Below are 22,173 nucleotides of genomic sequence, written 5' to 3' on the forward strand. Positions count from 1 at the left end.
GTTCATCAGGCACTCTATCTATCAGATCCAGGCCCTTAAGTCTATTTCTCACTTCCACTGTGTAATCATAAGGGATTTGATTTAGGTCATACCTGAATGGTCTAGCAGTTTTCCCTACTTTCTTCAATTTAAGTCTGAATTTGGTAATAAGGAGTTCATGATCTGAGCCACAGTCAGCTCCTGGTCTTGTTTTTGTTGACTGTATAGAGCTTCTCCATCTTTGGCTGCAAAGAATATAATCAATCTGATTTCGGTGTTGACCGTCTGGTGATGTCCATGTGTAGAGTCTTCTCTTGTGTTGTTGGAAGAGGGTGTTTGCTATGACCAGTGCATTTTCTTGGCAAAACTCTATTCGTCTTTGCCCTGCTTCATTCTGCATTCCAAGGCCAAATTTGCCTGTTACTCCAGGTGTTTCTTGACTTCCTACTTTTGCATTCCAGTCCCCTATAATGAAAAGGACATCTTTTTTGGGTGTTAGTTCTAAAAGGTCTTGTAGGTCTTCATAGAACCGTTCAACTTCAGCTTCTTCAGCGTTCCTGGTTGGGGCATAGACTTGGATTACCGTGATATTGAATGGTTTGCCTTGGAGGCAAAGGGGGTTAGATACTGCCTAACAGTGTATAACTTTATTGCTACTTCTGTCTCGGATATTCCTTTGGAAAAGGTGTATGGATTCATTACACATTCTATTGTATTATCTATAGATTATAAGATAAAGTCAAGCATGTATCTGGTGATACTTTTCAAGTTGACTTGTCTTTATACTTAGAAATGTCTCTTAATAGTAGGCTTCCCTGATGGCTCAGATAGTAAGGAATCTGTCTGCAGTGCAGGAGCCTTGTATTCGATCCCTGGGTCAGGAGGATCCCCTGGAGAAGCAAATGGCAACCCACTCCAGCATTCTTGCCTAGTGAATTCCATGGACAAAGGAGCCTGGCAGGCTGCAGCCCATGGGGTCGCAAAGAGTCGGACATAGCTGAGCAGCTATCACTTACTCAACAGTTTTCCAAAATGCTTACACAGTTTTACACTCCCACCGGCAGTGTCTGAGAGTTCTTTCCAGTACTTGATATGGTTAGTCTTTTTCATGTTAGCCTTGCTGATGGAAGTGCAGGGGTATCCCTTTGTGGTTTAAATTTGCATTTTCTTCCTAACTAATAAAATTCTGTACCTTTTCGTATATTTATGTGAAGTGCCTGTTATGCCTTTTATTGGGTTGTTGTTCAGTTGCTCAGTTGTGTCCAGCTCTTTGTGACCCTATGGACTGCAGCATACCAGGCTTCCCTGTTCTCCACTGTCTCCCCGAGTTTGCTCACACTCATGTCCATTGAATCAATGGTCCCATCCATTGGGTTGCCTGGCACTTTTTCCTATTGATTTTGGAGAGTTCTTTATTCCAGTCTTGAGCGCGTCCTTTGTTCTATATATGTACTCTAGCTGTCTCTCTGGATCTTGACCTTTCTTGCTTTTAATCACATTCTTTGATGAAGAGAAATTCTTCATTTAACGTAGGCCAATTTATCCATTTTTTCCGCTAATGCTTCTTGGCCCATTTAAGGAAATGACTGCATACTCTGGGTCATGTTGATATTCCCTTGTGTTGTATTCTAAAAGTGTTATTGTTTTACCTTTCACCTTTAGATTGCCTATCCATCTGAAATTTATTTTTACATCGTTTAAAGTAGATGTCAAGATTTTCTCCCCAAATGGATATCAGTGACTCAGCACTATTTATTATCTGGCATTTATTTTTTTAGAAAGAAGACTATTTCTCTCTGAATGTTTGGCATGCAGTGTCCTTGATAAGACATACTGCTAATCTCCCGCAACTTCTTTTTTTAAAAAATATTTATTTATGTGGCTGTGCCAGGTATTAGATGCAGACCGTGGACTCTTTAGTTGTGACATGTGGGATCTGGTCTCCTGACCAGGGATCGGACCCAGGCCTCCTGCATTGGGAGCTCAGAGTCTTAGCTACTGGACCACTAGGGAATTCCCCCGCAGCATCTGATAGTAGTTGTAGTTACTATAATAATAGTAGTAGTGAGGTTTTTTTTTTTTTTTTGCTTTGAATGTTACTGAGTCCCAGTTCATGCCAGCCCCCCAAGAGATAGGCAGCTCCTTGGAGCAGGGACAACTCAGATTTATTTTGACAAGGATTTAGACATTTCATGGCCTGGGCAGTTGTCCTGCGTGTTCTGTGTCCCATAACTCTGAGCCTGTTGGCTTTGTGCACCGGAAGGGACTTATTTCGGACTCATGAGGACTGCGGGGGCCTGTCAGCCTGGCTCCCCAAAGCCACTTAGACTCCGTCCACTCTGTCCACACTCTGGAGCAACTGGGGGGTGTTCTGACTAGAAATATGAGTTGCCTCGAGCAGTTGCTTCTAGGTCAGTTGTCTGAACTCGGGCTTTGTGTTTGACATTCCCGCCTGCTGACCCTTGGAGCAGGATGTGGTTGCTCTGTAGTACTAAGTATTGTAATCCAGGATTGAAATGCAATCTGTGCTATTATTATTATTTAAAAAAATGTGTTTGTTGGAGTCTAGTTAATTTATAATGTTGTGTTAGTTTCAAGTGTACAGCAAAGAAAATCAGTTACACATAGACATATGTCCACCCTTTTTTAGATCCTTCTCCCATAGAGCCCATTACAGAGTATTGAGTGGAGTTCCTGTGCTATAGACTAGGTCCTTACTAGTTACCTATTTTATACATAGTAGTGACGTGTATCGGAGAAGGCAGTGGCACCCCACTCCTTTCCAGTGCTCTTGCCTGGAAAATCCCACGGACAGAGGAGCCTGGGGGGCTGCAGTCCATGGGGTCGCTAAGAGTCGGGCACGACTGAGCGACTTCACTTTCACTTTTCACTTTCATGCTTTGGAGAAGGAAATGGCAACCCATTCAGCGTTCTTGCCTGGAGAACCCCAGGGACGGGGGAGCCTGGTGGACTGCCGTCTATGGGGTCTCACAGAGTCGGACGTGACTGAAGCGACTTAGCAGCAGCAGCAGCAGCAGCAATGTGTATGGGTTTCTCTGGTAGCTCAGCTGGTAAAGAACCCCACTTGCGATGCAGGAGACCCCCGTTCAATTCCTGGGTCGGAAAGATCTCCTGGAAAAGGCATAGGCTACTCACCCCAGCATGCTTGGGCTTCCCTGGGGGCTCAGACGGCCGCCTGCAATGCGGGAGACCTGGGTTCAATCCCTGGGTCTGGAAGATCCCCTAGAGGAGAGCATGGCAACCCACTCCAGTATTCCTGCCTGGAGAATCCCCATGATCAGAGGAGCCCGGCGGGCTACAGCCCATTGGGTCGCAGGGTTGGACATGGCTGAGCGACTAAGCACAGCACAGCAGTAGTGTGTGTGCGTGAGTCCCGTTTTCCCAGTGTGTCTCTTTCCCCCTTTCCCCTTTTTGTTCTTGTTTCAGGAGAAGATATGCCCCATGTTTCGTCCTGGGGTACTGAAGAATGCCTCCCCCCAACAGACACCCTCATATTTTCCCACCCCCCAGATACCCCCAACTCACCTCCACATACACGCAACAGTATACCCCCAAACCTCCCACCCCCATTGACTCCCTTGCATCATTGCACCCCATACCTCCTCACATACCCCCAGCCCCCTACCCACGCACCTCCCCACACACCCCAAACAGCAACCTGCCAGGCTACGCCCACACCTCCTGTACTCCCAACCCTGAGTCCCCTCATCCCACCCCTGTATGCATCCCATAACTCCCCAAAGCACACACGCCCCACGCCCCACGCCCTCAACACTGCCCTCCCCCCAACACACACATCCTGAACAGCTGGGAGGACTCGCATGTCTAGTTTCTAAGCCTCCGCAGAGATCTAGGAGACCCCGTGGCGGAGCTCGCTGTGGCTGGGGGTCACGGCTGGCCCTGCTTCCTCCGGGGCCCTTCCCTCACTCCTGGGTGGCTGGCTTCTCCTCGGTTTTGTTTTGGAAGGAAGCAACAGCTTGTACTCTTGAAAGAATTCCTAGAGGAGAAACAGTTGCTGTGGTAACGATGCCCAGTGGGGAGTAAAATCTACACTCCAGGGCTGTATTGACTCTGGGCTCTCAAGAGCTGCTCTGTCTAGAGAAAATGCGAGTGGCTGTCCTTTCAAGGAGAGCACTCCGTCTCCTCCCAACCAACCCATCTCTCCTCGTGTGCAGGACAGGGCTGCACTCAGGGTCTGGCAGGGTGATCTGAATGCTAAGTGTGTGTGTGTGTGTGTGTGTCTGTGTGTGTCACAGCTGGAGAGGCGGTTCTCTGCTGGCTGCACTCAGGGTCTGGCAGGGTGATCTGAATGCTAAGAGTGTGTGTGTGTGTGTGTGTGTGTGTGTGTGTCACAGCTGGAGAGGCGCAGGAGGGGTGAGCTCTGTGTGTGTGTGTGTGTGTGTGTGTGTGTGTGTGTCACAGCTGGAGAGGCACAGGAGGGGTGAGCTCTGTGGAGGAGGGAGTCCGAATCTCCTGTATCTTATTGGCTGGCCTGTGGGTCACCTCTTCATTTGGGCTTTGTGTTCCAGGCGGCCTAACTCTGACCTGGTGGAGGTGCCGCAAAAACCCATGAGGAGGGGTGTGAGGGGCTGGCTCTCTGGAGCCCTGGGAGAAGGAGGGTGGGGTGGAAGCAGAATAGGCCGGTGGAAAGGTGTCTGACTTCAGGGAGACCGCCTGTGGAAGCCCCTGCCCCAGCAACCCCACACACTGCGGCTGGCTTTTCTGACCTGGACTCACGTCCCCTGCACGCATGATGGAGCTGCCCTTCTAAACCGTGGTCAGCTCAAGCGCAAGGCCTAGGTTCTCCTCGAGATGAAGGGAGGGGAGGAGAGAGGAGTGCGTGTGGAGTCAGTCATGTGCCCCTTTTCAGAGATGGGGTGAGGGGAGCAGGCCTCACTTGGGTGATGGAATTCGGGGGCCTCGTGCTCAGGGTGCAGGTGAGAGCGTCCGGCCCCACTGTCATCATTGTCGTGGTCGGCGCCTACTGTTCATGGTGCGGCCACAGCAGAGAGCTCCACACGTCATAGACGCTCCCTCATTTAACACCCCTCTGCACTTTTGGAAAGTGCTGCTCAGAGAGGGCCATGAACTCAGGAGTCCCACAGCTCTGCTGCTTTGTGTGGTTCAGCTTCTCAACCTTTCAGCCCAGCACATGGTTAAAAGAAAAACTGCTTTGCTTCCAGAGGAAATATGTGTAGGTGAAAACCGAAAGACCTTGTTCAAGCAATTTTTTCCCCCACAAATAAATGTGCCAGTTCTGGCTTGTAGTTTAAATTTGGTTTTAATGAGGACTTTATCACTTGGAGATCGCACCAGAGAGGAGACAGCTGTCTTCCCTGTACTTCTCAGACTGTGACACTCTGAGAAGCAGCTGATCAGAGGTTAAAATAGCTTCTAGTCTCCTAGGAGCTTCAGCGCACTTTGTTGCTCTGTAAACCGCTGACTTGCCTGGGAGTTGACTTGTCAAGAATTTGCTGTTTGAACTGGGGTTCCAGGGTGGGGGCCTTGCACATTTCAGGCTCAGCTCCAGGTTGGGATGGAGGGATAGTGAGAGGAACCCAGGTGAGACCTTTGGCTTGCCTGCATCTGCCATCGGCCTTTGTGGTGGACCTGGGGGGATTCTGGAAACACATCCACAGAACACTTTATATCCCCAGCCCAGCTGCTCCATTTGCAAACCAGGCCTCAGGACCTTTGCCTGGCTTGTATCCAGGGCCTCCCTGTGGATCAGATGAGTCAGGGTATCTAAGAAACGTGGAATGCTTAAAGTGATGCTCATGATGTTGGACTGTTCTTATATGTGGCCACATGAAGCCAGCGTACTTAGTTGCAAGCAACAGAAATCTCTTCTGGCTGGTTGGTTGGTTTGTTCATTTGTAAAAAAGAGAGCATACCGTGGAGATAGGCAGTCAGAAAGAAGCCCAGCATTTCACAGAAAAAGGGCTTGCCCTCAAATGTCTGGACACTGCAGCTGCTTGCTGCCAACACTTCCAGAGAAAAGTCTGTTTGCTGGCCCCTCTCTCTGCTGGGACAGCGAGTAGTGGGCACTTTTAGCTTCTAGAGCATGAAGCTGGCTCGTCCTCTCCCAGGACTCCACATGGAACCTTCCCAAGTAAGGGAAGGGTGTGGTGGGCACTGGGCAGCCCATAGAATGACCTGGGAATTCAAGTTCCGGTCACCTTCTTGCATGGCTCCAGGCAACATGATAAAATAGACAAGTACCAGTCCGATTGAAATCTAAACCCCAGGTCTAGACCAGCCCAGCTCTTGGCCTTCTCGTGCTGTGCTCTGCCTGGGTCTCTCGTGGCCCGTGTTTATGTTGCATGAGAGATTTCTCTGTTTCTTCTCATCCTGTCTACTCTGATGCAGAGCCCACCCTGGGGACCACAGGCAGCTTGGGGTGGCTTCATACAGGTCACTTCCTCCCCTGGGTCAGCCTCTTTGGGAGGAGGGATGTGATCTGACTCAGAGGCTCCTCAGCTGGGGCCATGCACTAGAATCATGACCTCGGAGTGGGCCAGCTCTTGAAACATGCAGATTCCTGAGTCTTACCCTGCAAGATTCTGATTGAACACATGCCCTGGGCCTCTGGATGTAGTTTTTGTTGGACCGGGTGCTCTCTGAGGTCTTTGCAGCTCTAGCAGTTGGTGGCTTTGTTGCTTTTCTCACTCAGTAATGGACGTGGTCACTCTTTGGTGGCTCCTGTGCAGAAAGCACTCCCAAGCCTTGAGGCTGTTTATTTGAAAGAGTTTTGGGGGCGTGCTGCAATCAGAAACCTCTGTTTAAATGCTGACCTGTCTTTTATTAGCTGTGAACTGTTGAGTAAGCTCCTTAGCTGTTCTGAACCTCGTCGTCGTCGTCGTCTGGATGGGATGATAATGCCTGACCCCAGGGCAGCTGTGGGGGCTAGAGGCTCCATGTGCACGGGTGAAGCGTGGGCAGCTGTGTGAGCACAGCCTGGCACCATGTGGCTGGCAGGGGCTGTCCCTCCAGACACACCAAGGGGGCAGCTGCCATCTGCCAGCCTTGGGGTGAGGACGTGGCCTTTTTGACCCATTCCTGGCTTGTTTTTCCCGTGGCCTCAACCAATGACCGCTGCCCTTTCCTTTCTGGCCCTTCCCAAATGTTCTTTATCAATAACACCCCATCACATTGTTGCCACCTGCGTGTCGCTAGTTTCGCACTGCTTGTAAATGAAGTCTGTAGCCCCCGGGCAGGCCTTTCCCTGCCGTTTCCTCCTCCAAGGGCACTGTGGGGGTCTCTGCCCGCCCCTCGGACACAGGGACCAGCCTCACACACCCAGTATTTCTAGTAACTCCGGCACTCCCTGCGCTGCCCTGCCTGCTCTGACTGACTGTCCCTCCAGGTCAGCTCGAATTTCATCTTCCGCCCAGCTGTTAGTCACCCCGCATTCCCACGGCTCTGCGGGAACTCTCCATTCACCTGTCTGCTTCCTCTTTCACCTGCCCCTTAGCTCCCTGAGGGCAGCGGTCGTGTCTTAGTCACCTCCACCAGGTTACAGGACTCGGGGCACTCCATGAACATCAGAACGACGAACTGAAGCAATTCGACGGGCACATGGATCTGGCAGTTGGCTGGGCTGAGGTTTTCCTGGAAGAAAAGCAGGAGTTTGGGAGGAGTTCAGGGGAGAAGGCGATGGCACCCCACTCCAGTACTCTTGCCTGGAAAATCCCATGGGCAGAGGAGCCTGGTAGGCTGCAGTCCATGGGGTCATGAAGAGTAGGACAGGACTGAGCGACTTCCCTTTCACTTTTCACTTTCATGCCTTGGAGAAGGAAATGGCAACCCACTCCTGTGTTCTTGCCTGGAGAATCCCAGGGACAGGGGAGCCCGGTGGGCTGCCGTCTATGGGGTCACACAGAATCGGACACGACTGAAGTGACTTAGCAGCAGCAGCAGCAGCAGCAGCAGCAGCAGCAGCAGGGGCTTATTTAAAAGTCTGCGGGCAGCAGCCATGCCAGCAAGATCAACCTCACGGTGTGTGAAGTCTAGTGAGTCTGTTGCTCAGGCGTGGACTGGGCTTGCTTTGACTGCTGTGCGCATGGAGAAGAGCTGCTCGTTTTAGCGGGTCACAGGCTTGTAAAGAGCCAGCCACGTGACACTGGTGGCAGGAGCCCTGATGCTGTCCTGTTGGTGGCCGTTGGGAGAACCGTTTGGCAGCACCCACCGTCGGTGTAAACAGGCATGTGTGCTTAGGTGTCTGGGGGAGGTGGGAGGGTGTCATTTCAAGGGCCACTCCCGGTTTTCAGGCCCCTGCTGGCTGCTTCCATGGAATCCAGGATGGTGAACACATGGGAGATAGGCACCCCGGGGCCTCCCTCCAGGACTCTGCTTCAGAGCCCCGCCCACCAGCCAGAGTTAAGTACAAAGGCTGTTTGTTCTCCAGCCTGGCGGACCTGGAGAGAGTCAGACACCATGGGGTTCCGGGGGGCTGTTCCATTCCCCACAGCTGATTGGCTGGGCCTGGTGACTCTGACTGTCCCTTGTGGCCAGTCCCCTAGAGCCGCATGTGGCTGTCCCATCCCCGGGCAGGGGCCTTCGGGGACCTTACCATTTGCCATTGGGATTCACTTGCTCTGGCTTTAGCTGTGAGCCTGGCACGGTGAGGAAGTCCTGGGGGCTGTGAGTTCTGCTTTGTGGCAGGGGAGGCATTTTCCCCCTCCCTCCAAAAAAGGGAAATGGTGGGGCCACGGAGGGGAGGCGGGTGACCTCATGGATCACCATCCGTTAACTTCGTAACTGAAATCTTCAGGCTGATTATTCACAAGGAGATGTTTGGCCTGATTGGAGGCGCTCGGCTTGCAGCGTGGCTGCTGGTTGGACTGCCGGGCCTTGTCCCTGGGCACTTAGGGCCGCTGGTATGTGCAGGCCTCCTCTGCCCTCCTCTTTTCCCAGCAGTGCTGGGGTTTTTGTTTTTGTTTTCAGCTTGAGAAAGGTCATTAAACCCTGATGAGGCTGGGTCGGGCCTGAGGGCTACCTATGGTTCCCTGCTGGCCCGCTGGGGCAGGTGAAGGTCAGGAGAGTCCCAGGTGAGAGCGCAGGCCAGACAGGGAGCCGCAGGCAGCTCCCTGCCTCCGGTCGCTTATGTCTTTAAGTCATTTCGTAAGTCATTTGACAACAGAAGGAAAGGAAACGGAGGAAGCACTACCCACAGCCTTGTTGTGTGACCGTCCCACGCCAGTGTTGCCATGGTTCCGCTCACGCTCACGTGTGTGGCTCCACACCCCCCCCATCCTGTCCTGTCTCACGGTAATGCCCGTCAGGTCGCTACTTGGGTGACCGCTCTGGCGGGGGGCGCGAGCCGCTGGCCTGCCTCCCTGCGCCCGCAGGTCACAGCCTCCTCCGGGCCCCACTGCTCCATATCACGAGAGACACACCTCTGTGTACATCGCCCTTCTGTCTCCTGTGGTGCTTTCCTGGGACGGGAGTTCCTGGCCCAGAAACGGCCATACCTGGGGCTCCTCGTGGTTTGGTTGCGTTTCCCAGAGATGACACCAGGAAGGGATGTCAGCCCTGTGATGTGAGGCAGAGTGACGTTAGAGGCCAGTGAGATTCTCTGAGTGTTTGAGGTGGGCGGGAGGAGGGTCAGAGCCAAGGTTCTGTGGAGACCCCGAGGCTGGAGGCCCACCCTACCCTTGGGGCGCCAGCAAGGCCGAGCAACAGGACTCCGGGCAAGTTACTTCACAGTAACGTCACCTCCAACTTTCTTATCTGTGAGAGGAGAAGGCAGTGTTGACCTTGCTATGTTTCTATGCTGATGAATTAAATAGTGTTATTTCCATTCATTGAACAGTCAGTTGCCTGGCATCCTGTTATGACTGCTAGGAGATACCGTAGAACAGAGGTGAAGAACAGCTGGGTCCCGCCCTCCCCAGAGCTCGCCTGCTCTTGGGGAGCCTTCTAATGTTGTGTGGGACCTTGTTATATTTGATCCTTCCCACTCTCTTAGGAAGTAGGCACGGTTGGGATTTTTTGGCCCTCATTCTCCAGGAAAGAAGAAGTGCAGATAATTGACAGAGGGGGAGGGTAGGACAGATGGCTGAGGGGTGAGCAAGCAGATGTGTTGGCAGAAGGAACCATGTATGTAGCAGCAGGGAACCGGCTTCCAGTTGTCTGTCTGTCTCAAACTGACAGAAAGACCTTGGGGTCCGACACGCACAGAGACCTGTGCTAGGTGTCACCAAGCCTCAGACCCTGCGTCCTTGGAGAAAAGGATAGCGATGCCTGGTGCATGAGTGCAGTGTGGCGGCCCAGACCACGTCGGGAGGAGAGCCTTGTCTGTCAGGGTGAATTAACATGTGCATCCTGCCTCTCCTTGCCCCCCACCCCGGGTTGCCCATTCATTCGCTCTCCATTGTCACCTGCTGCCATGTGTCACATGCTGGCGAACAGTGACGGGCAAGCCTTTTGTAGCTTAATCTAGGAAGACAGATGACAAGCAAAATCTCGAATAGACAAATCAAGGTAAAATCAAGTGTCTGGGACAGTTATCACTTGATGGCCTGCCTGGGAAGAACGCCCTTCTGCTAAAAAGGGGTGTAACCTTCAGCCTGCACACAACCGGGGGGGAAAGTGCCGCAACCTACCAACCGTCTTCCAGCTGCCGTGGAGCTCTGTGGTGGATGCGGAAAGAGGTTTCTGTGGGGAAGCCTCACAGATGTGGTGTCTGCTCTTCCAGCCTGGGGCCCCTGAGGGAATCAGACAGGTCATTCTTCATTTGAGTCTCAATTTTCAAAATGAACAGTTGGTCACTTACAGGAACTTGGCAGAAAATAAAGAAGCACTATCAAAAAAGGATACCGAGGGCTCAAGGAAGCAGGTGGCGGTGGGGAAAGGAGAGGATATGCCTGGTTCTCCAGGCCCCACCGCTGATGGTGGCCAGGGCTCAGGACATCCCAGGATGCCAGCAGTTCTCTCCCACCCTGGATATCGTGTAGGGTTCTGCCCCACGTGGTGGATCCCAAGTTAGTGCCTTTAATCCTCAAACACCCTGGGACAGAGCACCAGCCCCACTTTAACGGAGTGGGGAGAGCCTTTAGCAGAGGCTCGGAGAGGTCCTGCAGGTGCCCACGGCCTCACCACCAGTAAGCGATGGGGAGTGATTTTCCAACCGCTGGTCTGTCCAGCCCTGCCACCCAGCTTCCTGCAGACCACAGTGCATCCATCCTCCGGGGGGCCGGGCAGGAGCTGGGAGCCTTGCCTTGCTGCGCAGGGGAACTGGTCCAGGCTGGTGTGTGTGAAGGAAAGAAGGCGACTCGTCTTTGCTCTTCCCCCAGTGTTACCTCCCAGCGGCTTTCCTGCAGGGGCCATGGGAGGGTCCTTGTTAACCCTCTGCACACTCAGGGTGCTCGTCCCCTCTGCTGCCTTCCTCCCAGCCCCAATCCCACTCAGCCTTTAAAGTGCAAGAAAAGCGGGGGACTTCCCTGGTGGGCCAGTGGTTGAGATTCCTGCAGGGGACACGGGTTCGATCCCTGGTTCAGGAACTAAGATCCGAAATGCCACAGGGCCGAAAAAAAAGAAAACGAGAGAAAGAAAGGTGGTATTTCCTTTGGCAAGCCTCCTCAGACACCTCAGGTGCCACCCAAAGAAGTCCCCGTGACCTTTCCTTTCCTCCTCTGGGCTACCACCCCGCTGAGAATCTGAAGAGCTGTGGATTCTTCCTCCGGAAAAATGAGCCTTTGCACACCGGGCCTGCGTGTGTGTCTGATCATGAAATCCTGTCCATGGACCCAGGCTGAGTGCCCACGTTAGTCTGTGAACAGCCAGTACCTATTGGTTCTTTTTTTTCCTTCTTGGCACCCAGTGTGGAGTGCCTAGCAGAAGGGAGCCAGTCAGTATTTCTTGACTGGTAGACTGCTAGACAAAGGTCTGTATAGTCAAGGCTGTGGTCTTCCCAGTGGTCACATATGGTTGTGACAGGTGGACCGTAAAGAAGGCAGAACACCAAAGAATTGGTGCCTTTGAACTGTGGGGCTGGAAAAGACTCCTAAAAGTCCCTTGGACAGCACGGAGATCAAACCAGTCAATCCTAAAGGAAATCAGTCCTGAATATTCACTGGAAGGACTAATGCTGAAGCTGAAGCTCCAGTATTTTGGTCATCTGATGTGAACAGATAACTCATTAGAAAAGTCCCTGATGCTGGGAAAGATTGAGGGTAGAAGAGGGGGGTGTCAGAGGGTGAGATGGCTAGACGGCATCCCTGATACAATGAACATCAACCTGGGCCAACTCCAGGAGATGGTGACGGACAGGGAGGCCTGGCATGCCGCAGCCCGTGGGGTCACGGCTGGGCGACGAAGGGACAACAGCAGGCTGCTGGAGGACATGCCGCCGCCTTTGGGCATGACTAGTTCCCCGTTTGCACTTGTGACCAGAACAGGACCAGACTTGGCTAGGGGCCACCTCCCCATGCTTCTCTGCCACACGCAGGACGTCAGCGGTCGTCCGGGGCGAGGCTGTGCGCTGGAACCTCAGCCTGTGTCCGTGCCGACCGTCGTCAGAGTCCAGGCATCGGGCCTCAACCCTGGACAGCCTGAAAGCTACCGCACCCTTTCTCTTTGTCCCCTCAGCCCTGGCACCGTTTTTGTCTCAGGCGCCTTCAGTCTCCCAGTGAGTCCAGGTCAGGACCTCAGTCGTCCCTGACTCCTCCCGCTTCAGGCACCCCCTTGTTCTGTGCCCCCCCCCCCGACCCCGCCCCCTCTGGCCCTGACCTAGTTCCAGGCTCTTATCGGCAGCCTTATCTCCCGCTCCTTTCTGTCCTCCCAGCCCTCCGCTCCCTGTAGCTTTGTTCTCTCCGCTCACAAGCCTTTAGGGACTGTCCGCACCCTTAAGAGCCTGGGCGGCTCTGGGGCCATTAGTCCCCACCCTCCCCTGCTGACCTCTGATTCCTGGTGGAGCCCTGAACCAAGGGGAACAAGAGATCTGTCCCCCGCATGCCAGTTGTCTGACATGCCTTCTGACGTGTTTGTGAAGCAGACACTTTAATGCCCTCGGGACTGCAGAGAATGCCTGGTGGAGACAGTGAAAGTGAACACTCCTCATGACCTCCGCAGGTGCCAGCAGTCTGGGCCTGTGGCCTGTGGCTTCTCCGCAGCCCTTCCCTTCCTCCCCTCGGGGTCTGCTGTCTTGTCACCCAAGCTGCAGGCCTTCCTCTTTCTTCCCTGATCATTTCTTTCTTAAAACAGGGCCATGATGTTGGTGTGATCCTCACACTTTTCATAAATGAGAAAATCCAGACCAGAGAGGTTGAATGACTTGCCCAAGGTCACACAGCAAGGTGAAATCAAGGCCATGAGCTATGCCTTCTGTAGGCGGTGTCAGGCCCAAGGGTACAGGTGGGTAAGACAAGCATCTGCCTTCAGGGATCTCCCTATCTCCTGGGCAGACAGTGGGCACACAGGCTAGGTGGTCCTAGCAGCAGGCTGAGTGCCAGGGCCCAGAGTCAGGGCCCCTACAGCCCACGAATATCACTGTCTGCCCACGAGGCTTGGACCCTCCTGCCCATCCCGTTCCCCCATCTCTGGGCAGTAGAGGGCTGTGCAGCATCTGTGTCCAGGCATGGTGGCTCTTATCATTGCCTCTTCAGGATGAGTCAGACTCTGGGTGACTGCCCTCCCTCAAGTGCCCTTGGCACATAGCTCCTGCTGCAGCTGCCCCTGACAGGAAGTCCCTGTGCCTCCCCCCAGGGTGCCCTGGCTCTGAAGATGTGTGCAGGGTGGTGCTGTGGAACATGCCACATTCACCCTCCACGTGGTCAGTCCCCTCCTGCTCCCTGATCCTGGCATCTGGGCCCGTCTCTCTGTGACTTTTCCCACCCTGGGTCAAGTAGGGGCTGGAATGGCTCAAACCCAGGCCACTTTCCCCTTTTCCTAGGGGACTAAGGTTTGGAGCCTCTTTTCTTCCTCTCTTTTAAATTTATCTGTACCACGTGCCATGTGGGATCTTAGTCCCTCAATCAGGAATGGCTCCCAAATTAAAAACAGCCCCCCCAAAGCACCAAGTCTGAAAGTATCCCCAAATTGATCAATCTCCAGCTGGTCTAATAAGGAAAGAGAAAAACGCAAATTATCAGTATCAGTGGATATCACCACAGATTCTGCAGACATTAAAAGGATAATAAGAAGATATTATAAGTGACTTTGCCAGTAATTTCAGTATAAATGGAAATTTTCTTGATAGACACTATATAATAAGATTGACTCAAGAAGAAAGAGGAAATCTAATGAGCCTCTACCTAAAACCTCACAAAGGAAAACTTCAGGCCAAGATGAATTCTTATCATATGTGTAAAGGAGAAATAACACCAATCTTGCACAACACTAATTTTATTTATAAAAGTGTTGTTCCTGGAGAAAGGATTTCAAGCGTTATGAAACAGGTTAGTCAGGCTCTGTTTGGGGTAGGGCTGTTTTTGAGAACCCCTGAAGTCCTGCCTCCGTGGTGCCTTCCTCCTGGGGGCTCTGAGAAGGGTGAGAGCAGGGATGGGGCTCTCGTGTGGAAACCTGGGCTGGGGTCAGAAATGTGGGGCACCTCCAGGAACAGACAGGTGGGCTGTGGGGAGGACCCCGGTCCAGGCCAGGACTTCCCTGCCCTGCAGCCACCAGTGTTGTAAGAATTTGGCTCTTCTGGAGTTGGTAAGGAGAATTGAAGAGTTGGTGAAGCTGGCAAAGAGTTCATGAAGGTGATCTAGTCCTGGCTCTAGGCTATACCTGGAGAGAGTCCAGGAGATACCCCCGCACCGAGAGGAAGGGGGCTGATGATGAATAGGAATGATCGCAGGCCTGTGTCCTGGGCCCAGAGGAGTAGCAGAGCCCAGTCACCTCCGAAGGCGGCCTTTGGAAGGTGGCCTTTGAGCTGGCGTCTCGACGGGCCAAAGGGTGGGCCTTCTTTGGGGTTATCAGAATGGACAGGACTTGAGACAAAGGGTCCAGTGTGTGGACGAGGCCAATGTGGACGGGGTACGGGGAGTAGGCTGGGCCTGGGGAGGCTGCGAGGGGGATGCTGTAGTCCAGAGCTTGTCCAGAGGGTGTGGGGACCAATGAGAGCTTTGAGAAGAGCACACGCTCTATCCATGTGGATGGACAAGGTGCAGAGACAGGTAGGGGAGAGGGATTAAAAGACAAGGCGAGAATGCAGCAGGCCGCAGTGTTCTCCAGAGCGGAGGGGGAGTAGCTGTGGGCTTGGCTGCGGTGGGGACCGTGGGCGCGGGTTAGAACATGGGGTTGGAAGGAGGGGAAAGGGTGGGGGTTTGGGGAAGGTGTGCGTCGGAGGGGCTAGGCAGTGAGTTGGATTTAAGGGTCTGGGGGCTGGTGAGGAGTCTCCAGATCCCCTGGGACACCATGCACCCCGGGCCGTCTGCCTGCACATGCTTAGGTGTCTTCCAGGGCGGAGACGTCAGCCCAGCTGGCTATGACTGGTCTGATCTCACATGTCCAGATCTGATCCACGGGGGGAGCGTGGCAGAAGTGACCGAGGCCAGAGCTGTTTTTAGAAACTAAGTGCCTCTCCCATCTCCTTGGCAGGAATGCAGGGCTGGGTTCAGGAAGACCTCGATCCAGACCCGCAGCCAGTGCTGACACGTTCTGTGACCCCAAGCCAGTGTTTCCTTTCCATAAGGGCCATTTGTCAGCTTCCCCCATGGGTTGAATTGAGGGCTTTTGGCGGCGATCCTGTGAGTCCTTCAGATCTGAGGGTCTTCAAGAGTCTCAGGCTGGGTGGACCATGAGGCTGGCCAGTGCCTCCTGTCCCCTTGCCTAGCAGTGTGAGCGCTGCCTGTGAGCCAGGCCAGGGCCTCCCCAAGCCATGCGCTACCCGAATTGCCTTTGCACGGGCAACTGCAGCACACCTTTGCGTGGCCTGCTCACTCGTTCACCTGCTCCCACTCCCCCAACACACATGGGTGCTGTTCCTGAGCCCCTGCTCTCACACAGACCCTGCTCTCCCGACTGCAGGGGGCTTCCTCGACCTCTGCAGCCTACGCCACTGCCGCAGCCGCCCACCAGAGTGCGCAGCATTTTCTGTAAATGTCATTTAGATCATTGGTTGTTTTCTCACTTATTAATGAGTAACTTGGCCTTTGCCAAGACACTCGAGCGTCTCTGGGACCCCGGGAGGGTGGTGACAGACACGCTGCTGAGTTTGTTCTTGCTCAGGGTCTGGGAAATGGGCATGGGGTTTGCAAAGGACTCGCTCCCAAAGGCTGTTCCCACAGCCCCCACCCTCTGCCCCGAGCTGGCCCAGGTTAGCAGAGCCCACGGGGAAAGAAGCTTTGCTGGGTCTTGCCCACCAGCCCCCTTGAGGGGAAAGCTAGGCCTTTGTTGTTCTCTCCTCTGTCCTTGCTGCCGGGTGTTGTGTCCATCACCTCCTTCCCCTGAGGCAGGACCCCCGGCCATCTGGAAGTCCATTGGCTGGCAACCAGGAAGGAGTTTGAATGTCCTGGCTTCTGGCTTCTGTGCGTGTGTGTTCTGAGTCTCTTTCAGTCATGTCCGACTCTTTGCAGCCCTTTGGACTGTAGGCTGCCAGGCTCCGCTGGCTTGTGTAATCACTAGCATTTGTCAGGGAGGGGTGTCTGCAGGCGGGAAGCCACATGGGGAACCCTGACTTCTGTTTTAGTTAAGAGTGTATACTCTGCTCTCCCATCTCTTTGGCCATCACCAAATCTGCTTCTGCCTCTGTGCCTCCCTGCCCAGCCTCGTCAGCAGGCTTCTGGGAAAGGCCTATGGTCCTTCCGCCTGTAGTTTGCTGCCCCCGAGTCTCCTCTGGCTCCCGTTGCCTAAGAACCCTGGCCAGAGCCCTGTGTGACCACCCGCCTGCCTTGACAACCTTACCTGTGTGTCTGTGCTCCAGCCACCTGTGTATTCTTCAGACCACACCCGCTCTTTGCTCAAGCTTGCTCCCCTCTGGGAACGCCCTTCCTGCTCCTATCTCCCCATCCTATGACACCTGCATTCTGCCCACCCCTCAGTAGGAAGCCAGGAAGCCCCCCACCCACCCACCCCACAGGTCCGTGTTGACCTCACTCAGGTGGCCACTGTCATTCTTTCCTGCCGCCTCCTCCCAGGAGACTGGGCCACCCGGATTGAGAACCAGGTCAGCATCTTGCCCTGTTCACATCGCAGAAACCTTTCTCTGGGCCAGAGCTCCCAGCCGGGGTTGGTGGCACAGTCTGGTGGCTCCCAGGGTCTCCACAACAAACACTGGCAGGAAGTGACTCATAATGTGAGTGCCGCCTTCAGGGAGGCCGTTGTCAGTGGCATAAACAAACCTCTAGGAGAGGTGACACAAGCAGCTGTTTTACTTGGACTTTATATGTTCTTATCTCCCTGGCAGCAGGTTCCCCGTGGCAGGGGCTTCCAGTTGTCTCCTCGGAACATGCTCCAGCGAGTCAAAGGCAGGTCATGACTGGTAATCAGGGGCACAGGGACTCCCTCTGGAGGGCCAGCCCTGGCGTGCAGGGAGACCCCAGACAGGGCTGTGTCCCAGGGCCTCTCAGGAAGGCCCTGGGGACGGGGGCCCGCGTATGTGAGAGCAGGCTCCGTGTTCACTTGTCCGCAGGCAGGTCTGATCCAGCTGCCGTGGTTTTGTGGTAAGGAAGGAGTGGAAACAGCATGGGGTGGCCTTCTGCCACGCCCTCGGCATACCTGGGGAGCAAGCGTGCTCTGTCAGGGTTGAGATGGACGTGGCTCCTCTGGACCTGCAGAGAGGCTGGGGAGGATGGTGGTGTGGGGGAAGGAAGTCCAGGCGTGGCAAGGAAGATAAAAGAACCAGAGTTAGGGATTTCCCTGGTGGTCCTGTGGTTGAGACTCCACGCTCCCGCAGCAGGGGGCCAGGTTCAACCCCTGATCAGAGAACTAGATCCTGCCTGCTGCAACCAAGCGTTCACACTGCATGCCGTGGCAAAGATGGAAGATCCCGTGTGCTGCCACTAAGACTCGTCACAGCCAAATAAATACATGTTTTTTTTTTATAGAACCAGATTTAGAAGAAATTGTTCCCATGGAAAGTTCAAACCAATTCCCCTGCCCTCTGCCCCACTTAATACATTGCAAGAATGAACTTGTACAAGCCTAGTCCTAACTTGAGTGATACTTCTTCAATGAACCAAATAGGTATCTCTGGAGAAGCCTCTGGCCTGGAGGGGTTTCAGGAGGCCTGAGCTTTTGTTTCAGGAGGCGGGACAAAAGCTCCCGGTGACTCGTCTTCGCTCTGTCCCTTCCGACTCCTGAGGGTGGCTCCATCCAGACCCATGAGGGTGGCTGCTGGCCTGCCAGCATGGGCCCTCCTTGACCCTGACCAGCGTCAACTCTCAGCACCCACGACCTTCCAGCTCTTCCTGCACATGCACTCTGAGGGCTCCCCAGGTCTGGGCCTGGGCTGGGGTCAGGGGCTTTAAATTCTGCTGGGGGAGCCGAGGGCTGGAAGGGCGGCTCCAGCAACATGCCTGTCAGCTACAGCAGGCGTGTGCTTGGCGGAACCCCAGGCTGGTCCTCGCCAGGCTGTCCTATTCTCCGTTAGCTGCCTGGGCAGTGTGGACTGGAAGGAGGGGTGTTCATCTGAGCAGTGGTTTCTCTCCCTTCCTTTGCAGGACAAGGAAGACGGGGAGCCAAACACCAAGCAGCTCAGAGAAGGGGAGGAGGAAGGCGAGAAGCACAGGTAACGCCTCGCACTCAGCTCTCTTCCCCTACCTGTCGGTTTCCGCGTCGTCCCAGCATCATCCTGTCCACATCTGTCCTGTTGCTGCCTCTCCACCCCATGGCCACTTTGTTCAAACAGGACAGTCTTACTGTTGGGACCTTTTCTGCACCCTTGCCCTCACTGGCTATCTGACTCTCAGCCACCGGCCATTTTTTTAGCCACCAGACCCCTCACATTATGTCTCCTCACTCTTTTCTGAAATACTTGGGGTGGCATGGTTCTGCAGCAACCCCAGAATCAGGTCCAGACTCTCCCTGGTGTGTCAGGCTCTGCTCCAGCCGTCAGCCTGGGTTCCTGCTCCCTGTGAGGACTGGAGCTTTTCTTTTTCCTTAACGTGTGTTTATTGGGCTGCGCTGGGTCCTACGTGCAGTATATGGATCTGGAGCTCCGTGACCAGGGATTGAACCCCGGGCCTCCTGCACTGGGAGTGCGGAGCCTCTGCCACTGACCACCAGGGAAGTCCCCAGGACTGGCTGCTGAGGCCCTGTGAAAGCTTATCCCAGTGAGCTGTGCTTTGGAAGGGTGCCCCCCAGAGGAAGCTCGGCCGGCGACTTCCCGACACCGCAGCCTGCCCTGGCCTCCTCCGCCAGGGTGAGTGGAAGCCTCCCCCGGGGGCCGGCGCCTCGTCCGCGCCTTTGTGTTCAGGCTCCGATCTCACACGAGATGGGGCCTTTTCAAGCCCACAGGGGCACATGTGTGTCTGCACGTGTGTGACTTCACAGTTTGCAAAGTGTGTTCACACCGTCCTCACGGAGGCCCTGGGGTCTCGCCACCTCACTTGTTTTCAGAGATGGCGACGGCCCTGTGCTGAGGAGGCTGGTGATGCTCCATGCTGGTGCAGGGACCCTGGTCACCCCAGCTCTGGGCTCTGTGGTTTCTCGTTGGGGCTCAGCGCCCCCAGCACGTTGTGCAGCCTGCGCTGGTGACAGAGACGAAGGCCAGGTTGTTGCTTTTTATTTGCCAAGTGACCACAGGCTCAGGGGCTTGGCGGTGGGTGCCTGCAGTTTTCTCCTTTCTGTGGTAACTGCTGAGAGACCCTTTGGTTTCCTCTGGGTTTATCCTCAGGTTTTTGATTGCTGCCTGGAGCCTGAGTCATTTCTCAGATTCAGTCGTCTGCCCAGATACAGTGCAGGGTCAGGGGTGGCGGCTGAGGAAATGGGAAAGTCCAGCAGGACGAGAGGCAGGCACCCCGGTACCTCACCCCTCACCAGCCTTGCTGGGGAATCACCCACCTTCCTCTCTGCCCGTCCTCTGGCCCATCTGTCCACAGAGACCTTTTAGGAATCATGGCTGTTTTAGTTCCTTTGGCTTTCCTTATAAATTTTAGAGTCAGCTTGTTAATATCTATTTTAAAAGCTTGCTGAAGGTGACAGAGGGGGACAGTGACGTGCTGTGGAAAGTGGGAGAGGAAGAGGGGGCTTTCTGGATGTGGTACCCTCCCTGTTATCTTAACCCAGTCCTTAGTGGCCCATCTGTGGGTATTTCAGAGAAGGTGGGAGGGGCACACTGTCTCATGCCAGTTCCTCTTGAAATTTCAGAACGTCGTCATCATATAAGTGTATGTGTCTATTGTTGCCTACTTGTTAAAAATAATGATAAACTAATATAAATAAAAAGTTTGCTAGAGTTTCAATTTGTATTACATGGAATCTATAACTCAGAATACCTGAAAAACATTTTTTTTTTCTTACTCTCTTCAGGATAAATCCTGCCCCATTCCCCTACAACCAAATCCCCATTTACTGAGAGTCAGTTCCCCAAAGGCCGACCAGGCACTGTGTGAAGGAAAGACATGTTCCCACCCCCAGGAGGACCCCTGCTTCTCCTCTGGGCTGGGTCTTTCCTCTCCCAGCCCTCCTTCCCTCGTGGCTCATCTCTAACACAGCCTCCCTGCTTGCCGCCTAGAGAAGAGGTGACCCCACAGCCCTGGAGACCTGGCCTCAGAAAGGGACACTCATGTCAGTTGCTTGTGTTTTTCGTAAGCCCTCAGTCACTTCCTCCTGATGCCAAGTCGGCTGGTGTGTGCCGTGGAGGTATGTCGAGGGTAGGGCTTGTGCCTGACAGTCATGGCCACCCAGCCAGGTGGGAGGAAACGAGTGACGTTGCACACTCCACTGGGCACGGGGCAGAGGAGCGTGTCCTGTTAAGTGTCTGAACAAGCCAGCCCCAAACCCTCAGCCCCCACAGCCCCTGGCTTGAGATCGTGGTCAGCACCCAGCCAGAGCAGTCACCGCTCAGGGACGGCGGTTCCCCCTCGGTGAGCGTCTTGTACCGCAGAAGGAAGTAGGCCACTCACCTTCCTTCTTGGGGATGGAGAACCGGTTCTGCAACTCCTGTGTGGAGAGGTCCCACCCCAGCAGAGGCCCGGCCCAGCTCTGGCCCAGTGCCCAAGCCCTTTAGGCTGGTCAGTGCCAGGCCTTCCCCTGTCTGCCAGTTGGGTCCCCAGGATGGTGGCTGTGCACCAGGGCGTCTCACAGACCGGTGACGCGAGCTTGATTCAGCAGACAGGGAGCAACGTGGCAGTGAGGATGAGAGCGGCCCCCACCCACAGCCCCTGAGTTGCGTCACTCCCGCTCCAGGACTCACTGGGGAGACGTGGGAGGCTGTCCTCTGGCTGGCCCGCCCTGCCACTTGGTGTGTGACAGGCACATCCCTGCCATGCTGTGGGCCACTTGCCACCTGCGTGGGCAGTATTGCAAGAAGCCTCTGTAGGCTGCATGTGTCTGCTGGGCTGTTCCTTCCCATCTGCCTTCGGGACAGTCTGCCTTCGTGCCATCCTAACAGGCAGAAAGCACTCAGGGTTTGGGAGGGGGCTTCCAGGGCAGCAGTGGGACACGCCTGTGAGATCTGACCCCTGCTCTGCAGAGCACCACTCTGTTCAGGGTTGATGTCCACAGTCTGTATCATCTGCAGCCTCAAGAGAAACGCAATCCTTGATTTTCACACGGAGGCCAGTGAAAGCATGAGCCTTCCCGTCCTGTCTCAGAAGCATCAGAGCTGGGATTTGGGCCCAGGGTGGTGGCTGGTAAAGATGGTAAAGAATTTGCCTACACTGACGGAGACTCGGGTTCGATCCCTGGGTTGGGAAGATCCCCCGAAGAAGGGAACAGCTACCCTCAGCATTCTCTGGAAAATCCCATGGACAGAGGAGCCTGGTGGGCTACAGTTCATGGGGTCGCAAAGAGTCGGACACAACTAAGTGGCTTTCACTCTTTCACTTTCACAGTGTTGGCAGAATGGAACTCTTTTCACCCCCTCCCCTGAGCAGCTACTTCATTCCAAAATGGGGGTGACAAAAAATTTCTAAAAACATAAAATTGGAGCAGCAGAACCAGCGTGTGGCCCTAGTGGCCTCCAGAAGAGTGAATTCTGCCCCTGCCTCCTTTTTTTAAATTTAAGTTGCAGAAGGAGGAAATTCAACCTTGGTCCTTTGTTAGAAAGGCTAGACCCTAGAGCAG

General features: G+C 54.3%; 1 protein-coding gene and 1 long non-coding RNA gene across 4 annotated transcripts in view; one reads left to right on the top strand and one right to left on the bottom strand.

The window, feature by feature from the left end:
• Nucleotides 1–22,173, top strand: part of CCDC12 (coiled-coil domain containing 12) — a 42,603-nt gene that overhangs the window by 13,218 nt on the left and 7,212 nt on the right. For all 3 annotated transcript variants that reach the window (XM_069561636.1, XM_069561635.1, XM_069561634.1), the window contains one exon: nucleotides 18,606–18,673. In XM_069561636.1, coding sequence (XP_069417737.1) covers nucleotides 18,606–18,673 — 68 coding nt within the window. The remainder of the gene's footprint in view (nucleotides 1–18,605; nucleotides 18,674–22,173) is intronic.
• LOC138424538 (uncharacterized) lies at nucleotides 5,263–8,756 on the bottom strand. The gene is made up of 3 exons (XR_011250842.1): nucleotides 8,573–8,756; nucleotides 7,444–7,611; nucleotides 5,263–6,762 (listed from the first exon to the last, which is right to left on the bottom strand). It is a non-coding gene; the product is annotated as an uncharacterized lncRNA (long non-coding RNA).

Source organism: Ovis canadensis, chromosome 19, assembly GCF_042477335.2.
Source record: "Ovis canadensis isolate MfBH-ARS-UI-01 breed Bighorn chromosome 19, ARS-UI_OviCan_v2, whole genome shotgun sequence".
In the NCBI taxonomy this organism is placed as follows: domain Eukaryota; kingdom Metazoa; phylum Chordata; class Mammalia; order Artiodactyla; family Bovidae; genus Ovis; species Ovis canadensis.